At 43.9% G+C, this 26062-nt stretch overlaps 1 protein-coding gene across 1 annotated transcript in view; it reads left to right on the top strand.

Annotated features, from left to right (window-relative positions):
* The window catches only part of LOC128692268 (mucin-22-like), a 136241-nt gene extending 117169 nt beyond the window's left edge, over positions 1-19072 (top strand). Inside the window, exons 11-13 of the mRNA XM_070079918.1 lie at positions 2881-2998; positions 12964-13115; positions 18933-19072. Of these exons, the coding sequence (XP_069936019.1) occupies positions 2881-2998; positions 12964-13115; positions 18933-19072 (410 nt within the window). The remainder of the gene's footprint in view (positions 1-2880; positions 2999-12963; positions 13116-18932) is intronic.
* The last annotated feature ends 6990 nt before the right edge of the window (positions 19073-26062 follow it).

Below are 26062 nucleotides of genomic sequence, written 5' to 3' on the forward strand. Positions count from 1 at the left end.
AGACAGGACTCGCAGCAATGGCTTTAAATTGGAAAAAATCAGATTCAGGAAGGATACAGAAAAGCACTGGTTTGGTAAGAGAGTTGTGGATGAGTGGAGTAAACTCCTGAGTACCGTCATAGAAGCTAAGACGTTGTGTAGTTTTAAAAATAGGTTGGATAAATGTATGATTGGGTGTGGGTGGGTGTGAGTTGGACCTGACTAGCTTGTGCTGGTAGATCGGATACAGTGCTCCTTCCTTAAGTGAACGTGACCTGACCTGACTAGGTTAAGGCATTGGCTTAAGCCGGTAGGAGAATTGGAGCTGCCTCGAATAGGCCAGTAGGCCTGTTGCAGTGTTCCTTCTTTCATATGTTCTTATGTTCTTATAACTGTTGCAGCAAAGGGGCGCCAGGCAATCCTGAGAATAGCGTTCCGATACCCCAATAAGGAATCATTCAAGACTCTGTACATGTACGTCAGGCCTATACTGTACTGGAGTATGCAGCACCAGTTTGAAACCCACACCTGGTCAGGCACGTCGAGAAATTAGAGAACGTGCAAAGGTTTGCAACAAGACTAGTTCCAGAGCTAACTCGAATGTCCTACGAAGAAAGGTTAAGGGAAATTGGCCTGGCGACATTAGAGGACAGGAGGGTTAGGAGAGACATGATAACGACATACAAAATACTGCGAGGTATTCACAAGGTGGACAGAAACATAAAGTTCCAGAGAGGGACACAGAAACAAGGGGTCACAATTGGAAATTGAAGACTCAGATGAGTCAAAAGGATGCTTGGAAGTATTTCTTTAGTCATAGAGTTGTCAGGAAGTGGAATAGCCTGGCAAGTGAGGCAGTGGAGGCAGGAACCATACATAGTTTCAAGACGTGGTCTGAAAAAGCTCATGAAGCAGGGAGAAAGAGGACCTAGTAGCGACCAGTAAAGAGGAGGGGCCAGGAGATATGACTCAACCCTTGCAACCACAAATAGGTGAGTATACACACACACATGCACACACACGATGACCAGGCAGAACAACAAAGGGATCCGGACAGGCTGCAGGCCTGGTCCAGTAACTGGCTCCTGTAGTTCAACCCCACCAAATACAAAGTCATGAAGATTGAGGAAAGGCAAAGAAGACCGCAGACGAAGTACAGTCTAGTGGGCCAGAGACTACATACCTCACTCAAGGAAAAGGATTTTGGGGTGAGTGTAACACCGGGAACATCTCTTGAGGTGCGCATCAACCAAATAACTGCTGCAGTATACAGATGCCTAGCAAATCTAAGAACAGTATTCCGACAACTTAATAAAGAATCGTTCAGGACCCTGTACACTGTGTACGTTAGGCCCATATTGAAGTATGCAGCACCAGTTTGGAACTCCAGGTAGCCAAGCACGTAAGGAAACTACTAGGGTAAGTGCAAAGGTTTGCAACAAGCATAGTCCCGGAGCTACGGGATATGTCCTACTAGCAGAGGTTAAGGAAATCGACCTGACGACACTGGAAGACAGGAGCGATAGGGGGGATATGATAACGACATATAAAATACTGAGAGGAATCGACAAGGTGGACAGAGACAGGATGTTCCAGTGATGGGACACAGCGACAAAAGGGTCACATTTGGAAGTTGAAGACTCATATGAATCACAGGGATGTTAGGAAGTATTTCTTCAGTCACAGAATTGTAAGGAAGTGGAATAGTCTGGGAAGTAATGTAGCAGAGTCAGGATCCATACATGTCTTTAAGAAGATGTATGATAAAGCTCATGGAGCTGTGACTCGACCCCTGCGACCACAAGTAGGTGAGTACACACATATACAACAGGCACATATACAACACACACACATATACAAAATGTGTGTGTGTACACACATATACAACAGGTCTAGTGTCTAATCGACATGTGCCTAGGACAAAATGGTAGCTAACACACACTCATAAGCATGGTTTAGAAAGACACGTAAGCAAACACTATAACATATTTATTAGAAAACGTTTCGGTCCTAGGACCTTGATCAGAAGTCATCAAGGTTCCAGGACAGAAACATTCTCTAATAAATATGTTATAGTGTTTGCTTACGTGTCTTTCTAAACCAACTTGTCGGTATTTATTACCAAGGTTTATACCAACTCATAAGCATACACAGTTGTCTATACACATCAAGGGCATTCTGAAAAGCTTGTATATTCTAACCAGAAAGTTAGAGGAGAACAACCCAAGGTAGCCAGAGTATCCTACCAGGAAGTCACAGGAATGAAGAAATGGGTTCCCAAAAGGGAGGATAAAAATGGCATGGAAGCCGAGGAAGAATTGACCGAGAAGGAAGTGTGGTTACCAGGGTTCAGGAGCATGACACAACAAGAGTGGGAGAAAAAAACTTTAATGAATTTTGCAAAGTGAAAGAGAGGGTGTCTGCAGTAAGGTATTGGGGAGACGAATTGCAGCTGCTGAGGTAAAGGTACAGAACCTGGAGGAGGAACTGCAAGAGCTGAAGCTGGTAAAGGAGCAGAGTGTGGGAAGGAAAGTGGCAATGAGATGGGAATAGTAACGGCAGGTGAGGGAACTGAAGAAAGGGGAAGAGCTAAGAAGATTTTTACCCAAATGCTAACAGGAAACCAGGAGATACATGAAATAACAAGGGAAACAGCAAAGGAGTTGGTGAAATCAGATACAGAAATATAGAAGGAAAGGAAGTGGAAAAAGGCCACTGATTATTACTTGCTGTAGGAGGCTTAATGACCCACAGGTTGTCATTTGGTTCCACAACTCACTATTAACTGAGTTGGCTTCATAAACAAATAGGTCCTTACTGATTCTTTTTTCCCCTTCTCTCCCACGAAAACACAATTAATCATAGTCTCAGTGTCATGACCGTGGTATAATATTTTTTCAGTTCCGTTCTTCCTCGGGAAGGCTGCAAGTGATCATGTATCTGAAAAGAAGAAGCCAGACAAGACTCGCGTTATTACCGTTAATAACACGTCCTTCGGAGAAGACAATGGTCGTATCAGGTGGGTGTCTGTCTCTATTACTTCTCCCTCATACAATATATTATTATTACCTTTACCTCACATACTACTAGACTTTTACTTGAATGTACACATACAACACATCAAATGCCAAAGTAAACTGTGAAAGCTTTAGCTTATGGAAGCTCTCCAGTAAACTGTGAAAGCTTTAGCTTTTGGAAGCTCTTCAGTAAGCTGTGGAAGCTCTTCAGTAAGCTGTGGAAGCTTTAGCTTATGGAAGCGCTCCAGTAAGCTGTAAAAGCTTTAGCTTATGGAAGCTCTTCAATAAGCTGGGAAAACTTTAACTTATGGAGGCTTTTCAGTTAGCTGTGAAAGCTTTAGCTTATGGAAGCTCTCCAGTAAGCTGTGAAAGCTTTAGCTTATGGAACCTGTTCAACAAGATGTGGAAGCTTTTCGGTAAGCTGTGAAAGCTTTAGCTTATGGAAGCTCTTCAGTAAGCTGTGGAACCTTTAGCTTATGGAAGCTCTCCAGTAAGCTGTGAAAGCTCTAGCTTGAGGAAGCTCTTCAGTAAGCTGTGAAAGCTTTAACTTACGGAAGCTCTCCAGTAAGCTGCGGAAGATTAGTTCCTGCGTCGTCAGCTAGGCACCACAGTTCGTTCTCTGTATGTTGGGTCGTCGACACTCTGCAGGTAAATGTGGGTCAGTGAAACACCCACACTAGTCGTGGATTTAATGTGGGTTGGGTGGGTTTGTTTCGTCGGTTCTGTGGGTAGGCTGGGTGGGTTCTGTGGGTGGGTTGGGTGGGCTCTGTGGGTGGGTTGGGTGGGTTCTGTGGGTGGGTGGGTTGGGTGGGTTCTGTGGGTGGGCTGGATGGGTTCTGTGGGTGGGTTGAGTGGGTTCTGTGGGTGGGTTGGGTGGGTTCTGTGGGTCGGTTGGGTGGGTTCTGTGGGTGGGATGGGTGGGTTGGGTGGGTTCTTGAGGTGGGTTGTGTGGGTGGGTTCTGTGGGTGGGTTGGGTGGGTTCTGTGGGTGGGTTGGGTGGGTTCTGTGGGTGGGTTGGGTGGGTTCTGTGGGTGGGTTGGGTGGGTTCTGCGGGAGGGTGGGTGGGTTCTGTGGGTGGGTTCTGTGGGTGGGTTTTGTGGGTGGGTTGGGTGGGTTCTGTGGGTGGGCTGGATGGGTTCTGTGGGTCGGTTGGGTGGGTTCTGTGGGTCGGTTGGGTGGGTTCTGTGGGTGGGTTGGATGGATTCTGTGGGTGGGTTGGGTGGTTTCTGTGGGTGGGTTGGTGGGTTCTGTGGGTGGGTTGGGTGGGTTCTGTGGGTGGGTTGGGTGGGTTCTGTGTGCGGATTGGGTGGGTTCTGTGGGTGGGTTGGGTTGGTTCTATGGGTGGGTTGGGTGGGTTCTGTGGGTGGGTTCTGTGGGTGGGTTGGGTGGGTTTTGTGGGTGGGTTGGGTGGGTTCTGTGTGTGGATTGGGTGAGTTCTGTGGGTTGGTTGGGTGGGTTCTGTGGGTCGGTTGGGTGGGTTCTGTGGGTGGGCTGGGTGGGTTCTGTGAGTGGGTTGGGTGGGTTCTGTGGGTGGGTTGGGTTGGTTCTATGGGTGGGTTCTGTGGGTGGGTTGGGTGGGTTAGGTGGGTTCTGTGAGTGGGTTGGGTGGGTTCTGTAGGTGGGTTGGGTGGGTTCTATGGGTGGGCTCTGTGGGTGGGTTGGGTGGGTTCTGTGGGTGGGTTCTGTGGGTGAGTTGGGTGGGTTCTGTGGGTGGGTTGGGTGGGTTCTGGGTGTGGGTTGGGTGGGTTTTGTGGGTGGGTTGGGTGGGTTCTGTGGGTGGGTTGGGTGGGTTTTGTGGGTGGGTTCTGTGGGAGGGTTGGGTGGGTTCTGCGGGCGGGTTCTGTGGGTGGGTTGGGTGGGTTTTGTGGGTGGGTTCTGTGGGAGGGTTGGGTGGGTTCTGTGGGCGGGTTCTGTGGGTGGGTTGGGTGGGTTCTGTGGGTGGGTTGGGTGGGTTCTGTGTGTGGATTGGGTGAGTTCTGTGGATTGGTTGGGTGGGTTCTGTGGGTCGGTTGGGTGGGTTCTGTGGGTGGGCTGGGTGGGTTCTGTTGGTCGGTTGGGTGGGTTCTGTGGGTTGGTTGGGTGGGTTCTGCGGGTGGGTTGTGTGGGTGGGTTGGGTGGGTTTTGTGGGTGGGTTCTGTGGGAGGGTTGGGTGGGTTCTGTGGGTGGGTTGGGTTGGTTCTGTGGGTGGGTTGGGTTGGTTCTGTGGGTGGGTTCTGTGGGTGGGTTGGGTGGGTTTTGTGGGTGGGCTGGATGGGTTCTGTGGGTGGGTTGGGTGGGTTCTGTGTGTGGATTGGGTGAGTTCTGTGGATTGGTTGGGTGGGTTCTGTGGGTCGGTTGGGTGGGTTCTGTGGGTGGGCTGGGTGGGTTCTGTTGGTCGGTTGTGTGGGTTCTGTGGGTGGGTTCTGTGGGTGGGTTGGGTGAGTTCTGTGGGTGGGTTGGGTGGGTTTTGTGGGTGGGTTGGGTGGGTTCTGTGGGTGGGTTGGGTGGGTTTTGTGGGTGGGTTGGGTGGGTTCTGTGGGTGGGTTCTGTGGGTGGGTTGGGTGGGTTCTGTGGGTTGGTTGGGTGGGTTCTGTGGGTGGGTTTGGTGGGTTTTGTGAGTGGGTTGGGTGGATTCTGTGGGTGGGTTGGGTGGGTTTTGTGGGTGGGTTGGGTGGGTTCTGTGGGTGGGTTGGGTGGGTCCTGTGGGTGGGTTTGGTGGGTTCTCTGGGTGGGTTTTGTGGGTGGGTTGTGTGGGTGGGTTCTGTGCGTGGGTTGGTTGGGTTCTGTGGGTGGGTTAGATGGGTTCTCTGGGTGGGTTCTGTGGGTGGGCTGAATGGGTTCTGTGGGTGGGTTCTGTGGGTCGGTTGGGTGGGTTCTGTGGGTGGGCTGGGTGGGTTCTGTGGGTCGGTTGGGTGAGTTCCGTGGGTGGGTTGGGTGGGTTCTGTGGGTGGGTTGGGTGGGTTCTGTGGGTGGGTTGGGTGGATTCTGTGGGTGGGTTGGGTGGGTTCTGTGAGTGGGTTGGGTGGGTTCTGTGGGTGGGTTGGGTGGGTTTTGTGAGTGGGTTGGGTGGATTCTGTGGGTGGGTTGGGTGGGTTTTGTGGGTGGGTTGGGTGGGTTTTGTGGGTGGGTTGGGTGGGTTCTGTGGGTGGGTTTTGTGGGTGGGTTGTGTGGGTGGGTTCTGTGCGTGGGTTGGTTGGGTTCTGTGGGTGGGTTGGATGGGTTCTCTGGGTGGGATCTGTGGGTGGGCTGAATGGGTTCTGTGGGTGGGTTCTGTGGGTCGGTTGGGTGGGTTCTGTGGGTGGGCTGGATGGGTTCTGTGGGTCGGTTGGGTGAGTTCCGTGGGTGGGTTGGGTGGGTTCTGTGGGTGGGTTGGGTGGGTTCTGTGGGTGGGTTGGGTGGATTCTGTGGGTGGGTTGGGTGGGTTCTGTGAGTGGGTTGGGTGGGTTTTGTGGGTGGGTTGGGTTGGCTCTGTGGGTGGATTGGGTGGGTTGTGGGGGTGGGTTGGGTTGGTTCTGTGGGTGGGTTCTGTGGGTGAGTTGGGTGGGTTTTGTGGGTGGGCTGGATGGGTTCTGTGGGTGGGTTGGGTGGGTTCTCTGGGTGGGTTTACCTGGAGTTTACCTTGAGAGAGTTCCGGGGGTCAACGCCCCCGCGGTCCGGTCTGTGACCAGGCCTCCTGGTGGATCAGAGCCTGATCAACCAGGCTGTTACTGCTGGCTGCACACAAACCAACGTACGAGCCACAGCCCGGCTGATCAGGAACCGACTTTAGGTGCTTGTCCAGTGCCAGCTTGAAGACTGCCAGGGGTCTGTTGGTAATCCCCCCCTTATGTATGCTTGGAGGCAGTTGAACAGTCTCGGGCCCCTGACACTTACTGTATGGTCTCTTAACGTGCTAGTGACACCCCTGCTTTTCATTGGGGGGATGTTGCATCGTCTGCCAAGTCTTTTGCTTTCGTAGTGAGTGATTTTCGTGTGCAAGTTCGGTACTAGTCCCTCTAGGATTTTCCATTTGTATATAATCATGTATCTCTCCCGCCTGCGTTCCAGGGAATACAGGTTCAGGAACCTCAAGCGCTCCCAGTAATTGAGGTGTTTTATCTCCGTTATGCGCGCCGTGAAGGTTCTCTGCACATTTTCTAGGTCAGCAATTTCACCTGCCTTGAAAGGTGCTGTTAGTGTGCAGCAATATTCCAGCCTAGATAGAACAAGTGACCTGAAGAGTGTCATCATGGGCTTGGCATCCCTCGTTTTGAAGATTCTCATTATCCATCCTGTCATTTTTCTAGCAGATGCAATCGATACAATGTTATGGTCCTTGAAGGAGATCCTCCGACATGATCACTCCCAGGTCTTTGACGTTGGTGTTTCGCTCTATTTTGTGGCCAGAATTTGTTTTGTACTCTGATGAAGATTTAATTTCCTCGTGTTTACCATATCTGAGTAATTGAAATTTCTCATCGTTGAACTTCATATTGTTTTCTGCAGCCCACTGAAAGATTTGGTTGATGTCCGCCTGGAGCCTTGCAGTGTCTGCAATGGAAGACACTGTCATGCAGATTCGGGTGTCATCTGCAAAGGAAGACACGGTGCTGTGGCTGACATCCTTGTCTATGTCAGATATGAGGATGAGGAACAAGATGGGAGCGAGTACTGTGCCTTGTGGAACAGAGCTTTTCACCGTAGCTGCCTCGGACTTTACTCTGTTGACTACTACTCTCTGTGTTCTGTTAGTGAGGAAATTATAGATCCATCGACCGACTTTTCCTGTTATTCCTTTAGCACGCATTTTGTGCGCTATTACGCCATGGTCACACTTGTCGAAGGCTTTTGCAAAGTCTGTATATATTACATCTGCATTCTTTTTGTCTTTTAGTGCATCTAGGACCTTGTCGTAGTGATCCAATAGTTGAGACAGACAGGAGCGACCTGTTCTAAACCCATGTTGCCCTGGGTTGTGTAACTGATTGGTTTCTAGATGGGTGGTGACCTTGCTTCTTAGGACTCTTTCAAAGATTTTTATGATATGGGATGTTAGTGCTATCGGTCTGTAGTTCTTTGCTGTTGCTTTACTGCCCCCTTTGTGGAGTGGGGTTATGTCTTTTGTTTTTAGTAACTGTGGGACGACCCCCGTGTCCATGCTCCCTCTCCATAGGATGGTAAAGGCTCGTGATAGGGGCTTCTTGCAGTTCTTTATGAACACAGAGTTCCATGAGTCTGGTCCTGGGGCAGAGTGCATGGGCATGTCATTTATCGCCTGTTCGAAGTCATTTGGCGTCAGGATAACATCAGATAGGCTTGTGTTGGGTGGGTTCTGTGTGTGGATTGGGTGAGTTCTGTGGGTGTGTTGGGTGGGTTCTGTGGGTCGGTTGGGTGGGTTCTGTTGGTGGGCTGGGTGGGTTGTATGTCGGTTGGGTGGGTTCTGTGGGTGGGTTGGGTGGGTTGGGTGGGTTCTGTGGGTGGGTTCTGTGAGTGGGTTGGTGGCTTCTGTGGGTGGGTTGGGTGGGTTCTGTGGGTGGGTTGGGTAGGTTTCGTGGGTGGGTTGGTTGGGCTCTGTGGGTGGGTTTTGTGGGTGGGTTGGGTGGGTTTTGTGGGTGGGTTGGGTGGGTTCTGTGAGTTTTGTGGGTGGGTTGGGTGGGTTCTGTGGGTGGGTTTTGTGGGTGGGTTGGGTGGGTTCTGTGGGTGGGTTTTGTGGGTGGATTGGGTGGGTGGGTTCTGTGGGTGGGTTGGTGGGTTCTCTGGGTGGGTTGGATGGGTTCTGTGGGTGGGCTGGATGGGTTCTGTGGGTGCGTTCTGTGGGTCGGTTGGGTGGGTTCTGTGTGTGGATTGGGTGAGTTCCGTGGGTGGGTTGGGTGGGTTCTGTGGGCGGGTTGGGCGGGTTCTGTGGGTGGGTTGGGTGGATTCTGTGGGTGGGTTGGGTGGGTTTTGTGGGTGGGTTGGGTGGGTTCTGTGGGTGGGTTAGGTGGGTTCTGAGGGTGGGTTCTGTGGGTGGGTTGGGTGGGTTTTGTGGGTGGGCTGGATGGGTTCTGTGGGTGGATTGGGTGGGTTCTGTGGGTGGGTTGGGTGGGTTCTGCGTGTGGATTGGGTGAGTTCTGTGGGTGGGTTGGGTGGGTTCTGTGGGTCGGTTGGGTGGGTTCTGTGGGTGGGCTGGGTGGGTTCTGTGGGTCGGTTGGGTGGGTTCTGTGGGTGGGTTGGGTGGGTTCTGTGGGTGGGTTGGGTGTGTTCTGTGGGTGGATTGGGTGGGTTATGTGGGTGGGTTGGGTGGGTTCTGTGCGTGGGTTGGGTGGGTTCTGTGGGTGGGTTGGGTGGGTTTTGTGGGTGGGTTGGGTGGGTTCTGTTGGTGGGTTGGGTGGGTTCTGTGGGTGGGTTGGGTGGGTTCTGTGGGTGGGTTTGGTGGGTTTAGTGGGTGGGTTGGGTGGATTCTGTGGGTGGGTTGGGTTTTGTGGGTGGGTTGGGTGGGTTCTGTGGGTGGGTTGGATGTGTTCTCTGGGTGGGTTGGGTTGGTTCTGTGGGTGGGTTGGGTGGTTTTTGTGGGTGGGTTGGGTGGGTGGGTTTGGTGGGTGGGTTCTGTGGTGGGTTCTGTGGGTGGGTTGTGTGGGTGGGTTCTGTGGGTGGGTTGGGTGGGTTCTGTGGGTGGGTTGGGTGGGTACTTTCTGTGGGTTGGGTGGGTGGGTTCTGTGGGTGGGTTGGGTGGGTGGGTTCTGTGGGTGGGTTGGGTGGGTGGAACAAGGTACACAGTGCTCTACTCACCCTACCACACTGGTCCAATACCTTGGCGCCCAGCCAATGCTAGACATTTTGATCCAAGGCAGCCAGCATTCAGGCAGGTGGTGGTAGCTATTTCATCTCGTCCCCAGCATGCATCGACAGACGAGAGATTTTTACAATGTTTAGAATTAGCAGAACAGGTGAAATATTCACAAACACTAATCTCAGGTCGAAGGAGACTCGAACCTACGAACCTTGGAACAAGGTACGCAGTGCTTTACTCACGCCTAGCGTTGGCTGGGCACCAAGGTATTGGACCAATGTGGTACGGTTGTAGAGCACTGCATACCTTGTCCCAAGGTTCGTAAGTTCGAGTCTCCTTCGACCTGAGATTAGTGTTTGTGAATATTTCGCCTGTTCTGCGAATTCTAAACACACACACACACACACACAATCAGGCTGAGGAAAGAAGGTGGGGAGCTCACAAGAAACGACCAGGAGTTATGTGAGGAGCTCAACATGAGATTTCATGAAGTATTTACAGTGGAGGCTAAAGGGACAACGGGAAGACAAAACAGTGGGGTACAGCAACACGGGATATACCAACAAGTGTTAGATGAATTACACACAACTGAGGAGGAGGTGGAGAAGTTTCTAAGTGACCTTGATACCTCAAAGGCGGTGGGACCGGACAACATCTCTCCGTGGGTCCTTAGAGAGGGAGCAGGGACACTACGTGTGCCACTAACCAAAATCTTCAACACTTCCCTTGAAACTGGGCGACTACCTGAAGTATGGAAGAAGGCAAATGTAGTCCCCATCTTTAAGAAAGGAGACAGAAATGAAGCACTAAATTATAGACCCGTGTCACTGACATGCATAGTATGCAAAGTCTTGGAAAAGATTATCAGGAGGAGAGTGGTGGAGCACCTGGAGCGGAACAAGATTATAAACGACAGCCAGCACGGATCCATGGAAGGCAAATCCTGTGTCACAAACCTACTCGAGTTTTATGACATGGTAACTGAAGTAAGAAATGAGAGGGAGGGGTGGGTTGATTGCATTTTCTTGGACTGCAAGAAGGCCTTCGACACAGTTCCTCACAAGAGATTAGTACAGAAGCTAGAGGAATAAGCACATATAACAGGAAGGGCACTGTAATTGATCAGAGATTACCTAACAGGGAGGCAACAGCGAATCATGGTCCGTGATGAGGTATCACAGTGGGCGCCAGTGACGAGCGGGGTCCCACAGGGGTCAGTCATGGGACCAGTGCTATTCTTGGTATATGTGAACGACATGACGGAAGGGATAGATTCAGAAGTGTCCCTGTTTGCAGATGGCGTGAAGTTAATGAGGAGAATTAAATCAGACGCGGACCAGACAGGTCTACAAAGAGACCTGGACAGACTGGATGTGTGGTCCAGAAACTGGCTCCTAGAATTTAACCCTGCCAAATGCAAAGTCATGAAGATCGGAGGAGGGCAAAGAAGACCGCAGACAGAGTATAGGCTAGGAGGCCAAAGGCTGCAAACTTCACTCAAGGAGAAAGACTTAGGAGTGAGTATAATACCGAGCACATCGCCAGAAGCACACATTAACCAGATAACTGCTGCGGCATATGGGCGCTTGGCAAACCTGAGAATAGCGTTTTGGTACCTCAGTAAGGAATCGCTCAAGACTTTATATACTGTGTACGTCAGGCCCATACTGGAGTACGCAGCACCAGCTTGGAACCCACACCTGATCAAACACGTCAAGAAATTAGAGAAAGTGCAAAGGTTTGCAACAAGGCTAGTTTCAGAGCTAAGGGGAATGTCCTATGAAGAAAGGTTAAGAGAAATCGGTCTGACAACACTGAAGGACAGGAGGGTCATGGGAGACATGATAACGACATACAAAATACTGCGTGGAATAGACAAAGTGGACAGAGACAGGATGTTCCAGGGATGGGACACGGAAACAAGGGGTCACAATTGGAAGCTGAAGACTCAGATGAGTCAAAGAGATGTTAGGAAGTATTTCTTCAGTCATAAAGTAGTTAGGAAGTGGAATAGTCTGGCAAGTGATGTAGTGGAGGCAGGAACTATACATAGTTTTAAGACGAGGTATGATAAAGCTCATGGAGCAGAGGGAGAGAGGACCTAGTAGCAGTCGGTGAAGAAGCGGGGCCAGGAGCTGAGTCTCGACCCCTGCAACCACAGTTAGGTGAGTACACACACACAGACACACACACTCAAACATATATATTCAACGACCCGGCCGTACCCTACCGAGGCAGGGTAACCTAAAAAAGTAAAAACCAAAATACTTTTTTCTAAATTTAGTAATACGTATATACAGGAGAAGGAGTTACTAGCCCCTTGCTCCCGGCATGTTAGTCGCCTCTTACGACACGCATGGCTTAAGGAGGAAGAATTCTGTTCCACTTCCCCATGGAGAATATATATACATTGTCTTGTGGACCGAGAGGAAGATGAAGGTTAAATAATTGTTACTAACATTAGGAAAGATGTTAATTCTGTGCGTCTTAATTGTTTGGGAGGTGAACTTGCTGTTGTTTCTGGCTCGAGGGTCAGTCATCAAAACATTTTTGCTTACGATGGGCATCACCTGTACATGAAGTGTGCTGACAACATAGTTATCCGGGAAGGATGCCACGAACACTTCTCTTCAGACTTTGTTCTGCTTTGAAGTACAGTACTTTGAACATTATTTTATACCTCACTGTGATTTTCTCAGTCGCCTCAGATTGCACAGTTTCAGTACTGGGGTCGTCAGAACTGAAGTTCTTGCATGTGTCTATATATATTACGGATAGCAAACTTGATCCCATATATCAGAAAGCTTTTCTACGAGAAAAGACTGAAGACACTCAGCTTGAACTCTGGAAATACGAAGAATTAGAAGAGATATGATTCAAGTTTACAAATGGGAAAACAGGAATAAATAAAGGTGACATAAGTGGTGAATATATTTAACCAAGACAGGATACACAGCAGCGGATTCAAACTGGAGAAATTTAGATTTAAAAATTTGGAATTAAAAAAAAACACAGGGAAGTACTAGTTTGTCAGTGGCATCATTAGGTAGTTTTAAATGTATGTTTCAGAGCTACGTGAGAGAGCTGTTGTTGGGTGCGAGTTAGACCTACCCAGCACGGGTCAGTAGACCTCCTGCAGTGTGCCTTCTTGAGTTTTTAAAAACCCAGTAACTATTGTTGCATTTGCACCCACAATATTCACTCTAGTTGACGCGACTGTAATGAACTGTGACCCAACAGGTGTTACGAAGTGCAGCTGGCTCAGGGATGTGGAGAAAACCAGATATTTAAACCCAAAAGGTACGAGGACCAGCTGGGTAACAGATGTGAGGAAACACAGACACTCGATGCATTTACTACAGTCGGTTGTAACGAAGCCAAAGTTTACTTGGGTAAGTTGTTTAACATTCTCTTGTTAAGTTAACATCAGTGTTTATTATCCTCTTCACTATACCACAATATCACTATAATAATATTTGTGGAAATACCGACAATATGTTAAGTAAAAGGACAGAAATGTAGCTAATGTGACATTTTAGTGTGGGAACGTTTCGCTCTCCAGGAGCTTTATCAAGCTGTAACGGCTTGTGAGAGAGTGAAACATATATATATATATATATATATATATATATATATATATATATATATCTATATATATATATATATATATATATATATATATATATATATATATATGTCGTGCCGAATAGGCAGAACTTGCGATCTTGGCTTAAATAGCAACGCTCATCCTGTCATATAGGACAAGCGAAAATTTGTGTATGTAATAATTTCGCCAAAATCATTCTGAACCTAACGAAAAAAATATATTTGATTGTGTTTGTTTAGTAATAAATTATTGTAAACAAATCTAAAATATATTTAGTTGGGTTAGGCTAAAATAAATTGTTCTTGTTATAATAAGGTTAGGTAAGTTCTCTAAGATTCTTTTGGTGCAAAATTAAAAATTTTTACATTAACATTAATGAAAAAAATATATCTTTAAACGTATAAGAGAAAATTTCGGAAAAGACTTAATTTTAAATGAGTTCTTGCTAATTGACCAGTTTTACATATTCGGCACGACATATATTCATATATATATATACATATATATGTATATATATATATATATATATATATATATATATATATATATATATATATATATACGCACACACACACAAACACACACACACAAACACACACACACACAAACACACACACACACAAACACACACACACACACACACATATAAATATATATATATATATATATATATATATATATATATATATATATATATATATATATATATATATATATATATATACATATATATATATATATATGGGGTTGTAAGAGAAGTAAATGCGAGGGTCTTGGCAAAAGGCGTGGAGTTAAAAGATAAAGAATCACACATAAAGTGGGAGTTGTCACAGTTGCTCTTTGCTGATGACACTGTGCTCTTGGGAGATTCTGAAGAGAAGTTGCAGAGGTTGGTGGATGAATTTGGTAGGGTATGCAAAAGAAGAAAATTAAAAGTGAATACAGGAAAGAGTAAGGTTATGAGGATAACAAAAAGATTAGGTGACGAAAGATTGGATATCAGATTGGAGGAAGAGAGCATGGAGGAGGTGAATGTATTCAGATATTTGGGAGTGGACGTGTCAGCGGATGGGTCTATGAAAGATGAGGTGAATCATAGAATTGATGAGGGGAAAAGGGTGAGTGGTGCACTTAGGAGTCTGTGGAGACAAAGAACTTTGTCCTTGGAGGCAAAGAGGGGAATGTATGAGAGTATAGTTTTACCAACGCTCTTATATGGGTGTGAAGCATGGGTGATGAATGTTGCAGCGAGGAGAAGGCTGGAGGCAGTGGAGATGTCATGTCTGAGGGCAATGTGTGGTGTGAATATAATGCAGAGAATTCGTAGTTTGGAAGTTAGGAGGAGGTGCGGGATTACCAAAACTGTTGTCCAGAGGGCTGAGGAAGGGTTGTTGAGGTGGTTCGGACATGTAGAGAGAATGGAGCGAAACAGAATGACTTCAAGAGTGTATCAGTCTGAATGTGGAAGGAAGGCGGAGGAGGGGTCGGCCTAGGATAGGTTGGAGGGAGGGGGTAAAGGAGGTTTTGTGTGCGAGGGGCTTGGACTTCCAGCAGGCATGCGTGAGCGTGTTTGATAGGAGTGAATGGAGACAAATGGTTTTTAATACTTGACGTGCTGTTGGAGTGTGAGCAAAGTAACATTTATGAAGGGGTTCAGGGAAACCGGCAGGCCGGACTTGAGTCCTGGAGATGGGAAGTACAGTGCCTGCACTCTGAAGGAGGGGTGTTAATGTTGCAGTTTAAAAACTGTAGTGTAAAGCACCCTTCTGGCAAGACAGTGATGGAGTGAATGATGGTGAAAGTTTTTCTTTTTCGGGCCACCCTGCCTTGGTGGGAATCGGCCAGTGTGATAATAATAATAATAATAATAATAATAAATATATAATATATATATATATATATATATATATATATATATATATATATATATATATATATATATATATATATATATATATATATATATATATATATATGTCGTGCCGAATATGTAAAACTGGTCAATTAGCAAGAACTCAATTAAAATTAAGTCCTTTCTAAAATTTTCTCTTATACATTTAAAGATATATTTTTTTCATTAATGTTAATGTAAAAATTTTTAATTTTGCACCAAAAGAATCTTAGAAAACTTACCTAACGTTATTATAACAAGAACAATTTATTTTAGCCTAACCCAACTAAATATATTTTAGATTTGTTTACAGTAATTTAAAAGTAAACAAACACAGTGAAATATATTTTTTTCGTTAGGTTCAGAATGATTTTGGCGAAATAATTGCATACACAAATTTTCACTTGTCCTATATGGCAAGATGAACGTTGCTATTTAAGCCAAGATCGCAAGTTCTGCCTATTCGGCACGACATATATATATATATATATATATATATATATATATATATATATATATATATATATATATATACGATAGAGTGGAAAGGGGAGCAATGTGGCAGATGTTGCAAGTACATATATGGAATAGGTGGATAGTGAGGCTCAGGTTAGGGTGTGTAGAAGAGAGGGAGACTACTTCCCGGTAAAAGTAGGTCTTAGACAGGGATGTGTAATGTCACCATGGTTGTTTAATATATTTATAGATGGGGTTGTAAAGAAGTAAATGCTAGGGTGTTGGGGAGAGGGGTGGGATTAAATTATGGGGAATCAAATACAAAATGGGAGTTGACACAGTTACTTTTTGCTGATGATACTGTGCTTATGGGAGATTCTAAACAAAAGTTGCTAAGGTTAGTGGACGAGTTTGGGAGTGTGTGTAAAGGTAGAAAATTGAAACTGAACATAGATAAGAGTAAGGTGATGAGGGTATCAAATGATTTAGATAAAGAAAAGTTGGATATCACATTGGAGAGAGGGAGTATGGAAGAAGTGAATGTTTTCAGATATTTCGGAGTTGACTTGTCAGCGGATGGGTTTATGAAGGATGAGGTTAACCATAGAATTGCTGAAGGCAAAAAAAAGTGAGTTGTGCATTGAGGTATATGTGGAGTCAAAAAACATTATCTATGGAGACAAAGAAGGGAATGTATGAAAGTATAATAGTACCAACACTCTTATATGGGTGTGAAGCTTGGGTTGTAAATGCAGCAGCGAGGAGACGGTTGGAGGCAGTGGAGATGTCCTGTCTAAGGGCAATGTGTGGTGTAAATATTATGCAGAAAATTCGTAGTAGAAATATGGAGAAGGTGTGGAGTTAATAAAAGTATTAGTCAGAGGGCTGAAGAGGGGTTGTTGAGGTGGTTTGGTCATTTAGAGAGAATGGATCAAAGTAAAATGACATGGAGAGCGTATAAATTTGTAGGGGAAGGAAGGCGGGGTAGGGGTCGTCCTCGAAAATGTTAGAGGGAGGGGGTAAAGGACGTTTTGTGGGAAAGGGGTTTGGACTTCCAGCAAGCGTGCGTGAGCGTGTTAGATAGGAGTAAATGGAGATGAATGGTTTTGGGGACTTGACGAACTGTTGGAGTGTGAGCAGGGTAATATTTAGTGAAGGGATTCAGGGAAACCAGTTTTTATAGATTTAGCCGAACTCGAGTCCTGGAAGTGGAAAGTACAATGCCTGCACTTTAAAGAAGCAGTTTGGAGGGATATCTAAACTGTCGTATCTGGGCGCCTCTGCAAAAACAGTGAATATGTATGGTGAGTGAGGTGAAAGTGTTGAATGATGAAAGTATTTTCTTTTTGGGGATTTTCTTTCTTTTTCGGTCACCCTGCCTCGGTGGGAGACGGCCGACTTGTTGAAATAAATAAATATATATATATATGTGTGTATATGTGTGTATGTGTGTGTGTGTGTGTGTGTGTGTGTGTGTGTGTGTGTGTCGTGCTGAATAGGTAAAACTTGCGAAGGGGACCAAAGAGAGTGTAAAAATTATAGGGGGAATAAATCTGTTTAGTATAACTGGTAAAGTGTATGGTAGAGTTATTATTGAAAGAATTAAGAGTAAGACGGAGAGAAGGATAGCAGATGAACAAGGAGGCTTTAGGAAGGGTAGGAGGTGTGTAGACCAAATGTTTGCAGTGAAACATAGGTGAACAGTATTTAGATAAGAGTAAAGAGGTATTTGTGGCATTTATAGATTTGGAAAAGGCATATGATAGGGTGCATTGGGGGGGGGCAGTGTGGCAGATGTTGCAAATGTATGGAATAGGAGGTAGGTTACTGAAAGTAGTGAAAAGATTTTCCGAGGATAGTGAGGCTCAGGTTAGAGTATGTAGGCAAGAGGGAGATTATTTCCCAGTAAAAGTAGGCCTTAGACAGGAATGTGTGATGTCACCGTGGTTGTTCATATATATATATATATATATAGATAGATAGATGAGGTTGTAAGAGAAGTGAATGCTTGCTCGGGTGTTGGCAAGAGGTGTGGAGTTAAAAGATAAAGAATCTAACACAAAGTGGGAGTTTTAAGAGTTGTTCTTTGCTGATGACACTGTGCTTTTGTGAGATTCTGAATAGAAGTTGCAGAGGCGGGTTGATGAGCTTGGTAGGTTATGTAAAAGAAGAAAATTAATTGAATATAGGAAAGTGTAAAATTTAGGTACCGAAAGATTAGATATCAAATTGGAGGGTGAGAGTATGGAAGAGGTGAATGTATTCATATATTTGGAATTGGAATTATCAGCAAATGGGTGTATAAAAGATGAGGTGAATCATAGAACTGACGAGGGAAAAAACGTGAGTGGTGCACTGAGGAGTCTGTGGAGAAAAAGAACTTTATCCCTGGAAGCAAAGAGGAGAATGTGTGAGAGTATAGTTATGTCAACACTCTTATTTGGGTGTGAAGCATGGGTAGTGAATGTTGCAACAAGGAGAAGGCTGGAGGCAGTGGAGATGTCATGTTTGAGGGCAATGTGTGGTGTGAATATAATGCAGAGAATCCGTAGTTTCTAAATGAGGAGATGCGGAGTTACCAAAACTATTATCCAAAGGGCTGAGGTGGTTCGGACATGTAGAGAGGTTGGAACAAAATAGAATGACTTTGAGAGCGTATAAATCTGTAGTGGATGGGATGCAGGGGAGGGGTCGGCCTAGAAACGGTTGGAGGGAGGAGGTAAAGGAGGTTTTGTGTGCGAGGGGCTTGGGCTTCCAGCAAGCATGCGTGAGCGTGTTAGAGAGAACCGAATGAAGACAAATGGTTTTTAGAACTTGACGTGCTGTTGGAGTGTGAGCAAGGTAACATTTATGAAGGGATTCAGGGCAACCAGCAGGCCAGACATGAGTCCTGGAGATGGGAAGTACAGTGTCTGAACTCTGAAGGAGGGGTGTTAATGTTGCAGTTTTATAACTGTAGTAGAAACATGCTTCTGGCAAGACAGTGATGGAGTCAATAATGATGACAGTTTTTCTTTTTCGGGCCACCCTGCCTTGGTGGGAAACGGATGATGCGTTAATTATTAATATATATATATATATATATATATATATATATATAAATATATATATATATATATATTATATATATATATATATATATATATATATATATATATATATATATATATATATATATATATATATATATATATATAATGAGGGGAATATAAGTATTAGGAGGTTAAAGGTAATGATAAATGTTGGTCACTTCAGGTGATGAGAGGTCGCCACTGACGGCTGACACTAACTACACATACCGGGTGGTTATCTACACTTCAACAAACAGGGCATCATCTAGTCATTACTGTTTCAAAACTGACCGTAAGTTATTGTACCTTTATATCTTTAGTTGAACATTATATATATATATAATATATATATATATTTATATATATATATATATATATATATATATATATATATATATAATTTATATATATATAATATATATATATCACTTACCAAACTGCGGCTGGCCAGGACTCGACCCTACGAACCTTGTACCGCCTCCAGAGACAGAACAATGCACGCATCACCTTACCACAACGCCAGTGGTGTAATGGTAAGGTTAGTCTAAGGTGTTATCCTACGTTCTGTTCTATAATAAGTTTTCTTAGCTGCCAGCAAGACAGATTCCACAAACACCTTAGGATACCGCTGTTTCATGCCAGTGTCAAATACATATTTTCCTAATTTCTTCATCTAGGAACTCCGGACTGCACACTCTATAGGCTCTCAAAAACATACTAAGAAATACACTACTTTTGACTTTAGTCTCATGGTTGGAGTAGTAATGAATGATGAGCACACATTGGTAGCCTTCCTATATACTGTAAAGTTAAACTTCCTATCAACCCGGTATATCAACACATCTAAGAATGGAAGTTTACAGTCCACCTCTTTCTACACGGTGAATTTAATAGACGGGACTAAAGCGCTAAATCTTGGTAAAAATGTATCAAGGTCCATATACCACCTGAGTAACAAGATCATTTACTAGATTACTTATATAGAGGATTGAGAATAATGAAACGGACAACGTAATGTTTACATACTAGGAAACTAATTCTCATAGCACAAAGTGGCTGGACTCAACCTGCTAACCTGGAGTTCACTATCAACTTACTAGTGACCAGCAGACAACACTGCAATATGGGTTAAGTTTCGCGCCTACTAGTGGATACACTAATTATGCTGACCCTGCCAAATGTTTTTGCAATTTGGAAAAACAAGGGAACTTATCCCCTGAAATGTTCAACATTTCCAAAGGCATGGTATATGGAGCTTTGTTTAGACCTGTGGAACCGAAATGTCCTCAAAGATTTATGAAGTCGTACCATGTTAACTTTTTCTCACCTACCCCCCCACCCCCCCACCCCCATACCCACGGGTCCCGTGGGAAGCGGCCCCATAATTGCCGGTGACTTCTATATAACTGACAATATATTAATATTTGTAAAGTTACTGATATCATAGCGAGGCATAGAAATTTTTTTTATTATTGCCTGTTGTGAATAAGAAAATTTTTTTTTTAGAACTTCAGAATGTGGCCTGTTACCATTTATTTCTCATGCAACAAGATTTTTGGATCCGAGTTATTTAAAGATATTTTAGAGTCTAGGGGAAATAATTTCAACTGGGAAACTCCATAGAATAATATTCAAATTTATTAAAGTATTTAAATACAATACTTTATATTCTCTCAGTAGTTAATGCAACTTAATACTTTGTACAATAAATTTACCATATACATTTAGTTCAAAATCATGGAAATGTCACATTAATAAGCAAGTTTAATTATTCTTCCTGTAATTAAGACTTCAATAACATTTACGTCTTTGTCTTAACAAGACTGTAAACTCAAAATACAAAAGGTACAAGATTTGGCAAGACCTTTGAATCTGGCCGTAAAGTATCTCTATGGATTACTGAACTGACCAAGAATATAAATATCAAAAGAATCTTTCAGAGCAATTAGGAACAAACTGAGTCAGCTCTAGAGTCCAATTCTCAAAACCATTCAAACTGTACACCGTAAGAGCCAATATACGATCAGTTGTCAGGGCTAGAGCAGGGAGCAGACTGACTACTTGCCAGTCTGTTGACATGTCGTCAGGTTGGATCAGCTGACCCACGTCAGCCAGCCGGACATAAACAATTGAACAATTCACCGGATAGTTCCGAGACTTAAACTCTATATACACAAGAAATCCTACCTAACAATAATAATAAAATAATAGTGATAATAACAAAATAGTGATAATACCAAAATAGTGATAATAACAAAATAGCGATAATACCATGGTATTTTTCATATATTAACAGATAATAATATAACACCGAAAGTCTCTATTTTAGCTATAAACGGGGACTTTCGCGCTATAATATTAAGTGATGAACATAATCTCTTACAATACTTAAATAACACAGGATGACCAATTTCAAAGATATAACACCCCCCCACCCCGTACGACAATAGGTCGCAGTAGGGAGTTTGCAAGCGTCCTTGGTAATATCTCCTTTATAGTAAGCATCCTCTTGGTAAATAAGGCATGTAGTACGACGGAAGAATGGAGAAGAACTCGATCAGCATGGTTATTTGCCAGAGGATGAGCTTTTGGAACAATGGCCGGAAGAACTATCTGGAGTGGCTTCCATCACAATTCGAGAATAGGAGTCTCGGACATGACTGTCAGGGTCATCCATGTGTACTTAATACTTCGTCCCATCAACGAAACGGCTTTCATAGTCATACTATCAATATAAAAGAAAATCATTAACAAAAATGTATAATATATATATATAAATTAGGCTCTAAGAGTACTCATTTCTTAACTTTACATTTTAAGGTATACATTTTTTTTTCAGGGGCGAGAAAGGGCATCAGCAATTATGTTAAGGGATCCACTTAAGTGTTGAATACTAATCAGATAAGGTTGGATTCTCAGAGCCCACCTGAGGATCCGGGTGTTCTTTGATTTCATAGAATTAATATAAATTAAAGGGTTGTGATCAGAAAATACCATAATTTTATGGGGAGAGGTTCCCAGATAAATGTCAAAATGTTCCAAAGATATTACTAGGGCAAGAGCTTCTTTCTCTACAGTGGCGTAATTCTTTTGGTGACGTTTCAACTTTGAAGAAAAATAAGACATAGAATGCAAAATATCAGTAGAGGGGGATTTCTGAAGTAACACCGCCCCCACAGCACAACCGCTGGCATCAATGTGTAAATAGAAGGGTTGATTAAAGTCAGGGCTTTTCAATACGGGTGACGAAGAAAGCAACCGCTTCAACCAATTAAAAGCTATCTCACAATCTTTCGTCCAGCAAAACTTCATCTTACTACTGGTTAACTCAGTAAGAGGAGATGCAACCTGAGAAAAATTAGGACAGAAACGTCGATAATAACCAGTCATTCCAAGGAACCTCTGTATAGACTTTCTATCTTGAGGGATAGGAAACTCGGCAATGGCCCTAACTTTTACATCAACAGGACATACCTCGCCCTGACCTATACAAAAACCGAGGTATTTAATCTTGGCTTGTCCAAACTGACACTTGGCTAAATTTATGGTGAAGTTGTACTTTTCTAACTTCTTAAATAAGGTTTCCAGGCGAATTAAATGTTGCTCCCACTCATTGCTATATATAACAAGATCATCTAGATATGCATCCACTCCTTCTAAATCATTGGTCAGCAGGTTCATCAGGCGCTGAAAGGTAGAGGCCGCGTTACACAACCCGAAGGGCATAACACGATAATTGAATAATCTGCCTTGTATAGTAAATGCGGATATTTCTTGGGCTCGCTGGGTAAGCGGCACTTGGTAATAGCCCCTTAATAAATCCAGGCAGGTGACATAGGCGGCTCCTGATACTCTGTCTATTAGATCATCAATACGGGGTAGTGGGAAACCATCTGGTACCGTGAGAGCATTAACCTTACGATAATCAGTGCACATTCTAGAAGTTCCATCAGGCTTGGGAACTAATATACAGGGCGAGGCCCATGGACTTTTACTCCATTCTATGAGTCCATGGGACAACAAAAATTCTACTTCTTTGTTTAATGTTTCTTGTTTGAGTGGACTTGCCCTATAAGGTGACTGTTTGCAAGGCTTTGCTCCTTGTACATCTATGTCATGAATTCCCAATGTACAACACCTAGGGACATCATCGAATAAAACCTCATAATGTAATATCAAGTCTTTGATATCTTTTGCTTTCTTCAAATCAAGGTCCATAAGAAAGGTATCAAGAGATTGCAATGTCTCTGAATTTTTTAAACGTACTTCTATCGCTTTAGAGATGCTGGGCAGATTTACATTTTCAGTTCAGCTAAAGGAAGAACTGTCGAAACTGGTACGATACTAGGGTGGTAAGCCTTAAGTTGGTTTATGTGATAAGTACGTTTTGCTTTTCTCTTTCCTAGAGTTTGTAGTACATAATTTACCTCATTGAGCCGCTCAATCACTTCCAAAGGACCTTCGTATCTAGGTTGCAGAGCGTGTCTAGGTAAGAATTTCTGTGCCATTACACTGTCACCTGGTTTGAAGAAACGAGAGCGTGTGTGTTTGTCATAACAATGCTTCATCTTGGATTGGGCCTTAGCTAAGTTTTTTGAGGCTAATTCCCTCAGTTGTGACAAACGCTTTTGCATTAGAGTTGAAGTTGTTTTAAACGAGGGTTCTGATTTTCCGGTCCATGAATCTTTTAGTACGGTGAGGGGGCTGCGTACTTGGTGTCTGTAAATTAATTCAAATGGACTAAACCCAGTGCTTTCTTGTTCGCTTTCCCTTAAGGCGAACAAGAGGAATGGTATTCCTTCGTCCCAATCTCTGGAAAACTGCTCGCAGTACACTCTCATCATTGATTTTAATGTTTGGTGAAATCGTTCGAGGGCTCCTTGCGACTGAGGGTGATAAGCAACAGAAAATACGGACTTAATTCCAAGGCGAGATAAGGCATCACGAAACATCTTAGAGGTAAAATTTGAACCTTGATCGGATTGAATTATTCGGGGAATCCCCACCTGTGAGAAAATTTTTTGCAAAGCTCGAACAATGATGCGAGAATTAATTTTTCTCAAAGGGATAGCCTCCGGATATCGAGTAACGACATCCATAATTGTAAACAGATATTGATTCCCTTGTTTAGTCCTGGGTAACGGACCAACACAATCTATTATCAGGCGTGAGAAGGGCTTACCACTGACGGGAATCGGAATGAGGGGAACTGGTGGAGGTGTGTGCGAAGGTTTGCCAGTCACTTGGCAGACTTGACAACTTTTTAGATAGCTTTCCACAGTCTCCTTCATTCTGGGCCAATGAAAATGCTTGGCTATTTTTCCCAGCGTTTTCTTTACTCCCAAATGTCCTCCCATGGGACTATGGTGGGCGAAACTAATAGCCAATTCTCTAAAGGTGCTAGGTAGCACTACTAGATGTTTCCTGGTAGACAGATGATCGTCGGAAGACAAAAGAGACTTTTCCTTTCTCATTAATATACCATTAGCAAGATAGTAACAATTGTCCAGGTCTTGGGCGTCGTCTTCTGCAATAGCTATCTCTCGTAATTTCTCTAGGGATGGATCAAGGAACTGATCCCTTATTAAATCTTCTTTCGATAGCATTTTAATATCAGAATCTTGAAAAGGGCCGATCATAGAATATTTCAGATTTGAAGATCCGGGTTGTAAGGATCGGCTGAACAATAAATCGAGACCTAAATCTTCGCCTTCACTTAGGACTTCAGTTGACAAAGGATTTTGAGGCGCTCTAGACATTGCTCTAGTTATAACATTGAGAGGAAATAAGGTAGGAGCCTCTTTTCGAGCTTCTATGGCATAGTTAATGTCAGTAGAATTATCAATAACTAGAGGCTCTCGGCTTATACCCGGATAGTCTAGATCATTGCTTATGAGTAAGTCAACGCCCTGAATAGGAAAAGTTTCACTGGATATACCTACCGACACAAAGCCAGTATAGGTTGGTGTTTGGATGTATATCCTGTGAAGAGGCACTCTTATAATGGTGCCTCCATAGGCTTCTAATAAGACATCTAGCTTTGTGCGAGTCATATCACTTATGGGAAGTATGTCCTGCTTCAACAATGTTAAATAACTTCCAGTATCACGGAAGGAATTAATTTCAACTAATTGAGTCTCGTCTATTCCAACTTTCACTTTAGCAAAGTAGGGACTCATAGCTGAGTGAATATCTTTTTCTGAAACAGCTCTAGTATTGAGTCATCTAGAATGACTACTGATTCGTTCTTGTGAACCTTGTTTGGTACTAGGGTTCAGTTTCTTTTGAGTTGTCGATGAAGATATTACCTGAGTTGGGAAACGAAGTCGCTCGTTCCTGGTATCCCTCTCTAGCCAATAACAGTGTTTCCTTAAATGCCCTTTCTTATTACAATAAGTGCAGTTCAACTCACTGTTATGCCTTAGTGGTTTTGAACTTTTCCTAGAGTTAGATCTAAATTTATTATTAATGGGCGTGGAGGCATCATAGGAGGTCGGGCAAGGATTCTGTATGCGGCGCATCTCTGTAAGATTGGATCGTCCTTTCTTAGGGGCATATTTAGTCACTGTTTCCTTACTTTTTGTTTCGCCAATCAATTGTTGAGATATTTCATAATTATCGGTGAGTGAGGCTGTTTCAAGTATATTTACTATGGGGCAACTAATCAAATACCTATGCAAGTCTTCTGGTAAATTATTATAGAAATCTTCATGCAGGATCAACTGGAAAAGACTTTCCATAGATTTACAGTTAGAAGCTCTACACCATCTCTCAAAAGCGATTTTCTTTTCACGTGCAAAATCTACATACGACTGAGTTGGCTGGCGTTTTAATGCTCTAAAGGTTTTTTGATAACTTGCTGGGAGGAGATCATAAGCCTCTAGGATAGCCTTCTTAACGGAATCATAATCCACATATTTCTCAAAAGGTAATGTAGCCGTACAACTTTGAGCTTTACCAGTCAACGAAGTATGTAATAAGGTTGCCCAGTGTTGTTGGGGCCAGCACATAGCACGTACTTGATTCTCAAAGACTTCAAAATAAGTATCTAAATCTCTGTCATTAAACCTTGGAACCATAGATGCAGCTTTTTGTATATTGAAAGAATCATTTGAGGATTCAGTACATCTTTCACTCACATTACCTTGTTGTTGTTGTCTTATATAACGGAGTGTTTCCCTTTGAAAGTCTTCTTCATTTAATTTACGCTGAGCCTCAATTTGAGCAGTCTGTAAAATAAATAGTCTCTCTAATTTCTCAAACTGACTTTGAGAAATATGCCCCAACGGTATCGAGAATGAGGGAATTGAACTG

Source organism: Cherax quadricarinatus, unplaced genomic scaffold, assembly GCF_038502225.1.
Source record: "Cherax quadricarinatus isolate ZL_2023a unplaced genomic scaffold, ASM3850222v1 Contig43, whole genome shotgun sequence".
NCBI lineage: Eukaryota > Metazoa > Arthropoda > Malacostraca > Decapoda > Parastacidae > Cherax > Cherax quadricarinatus.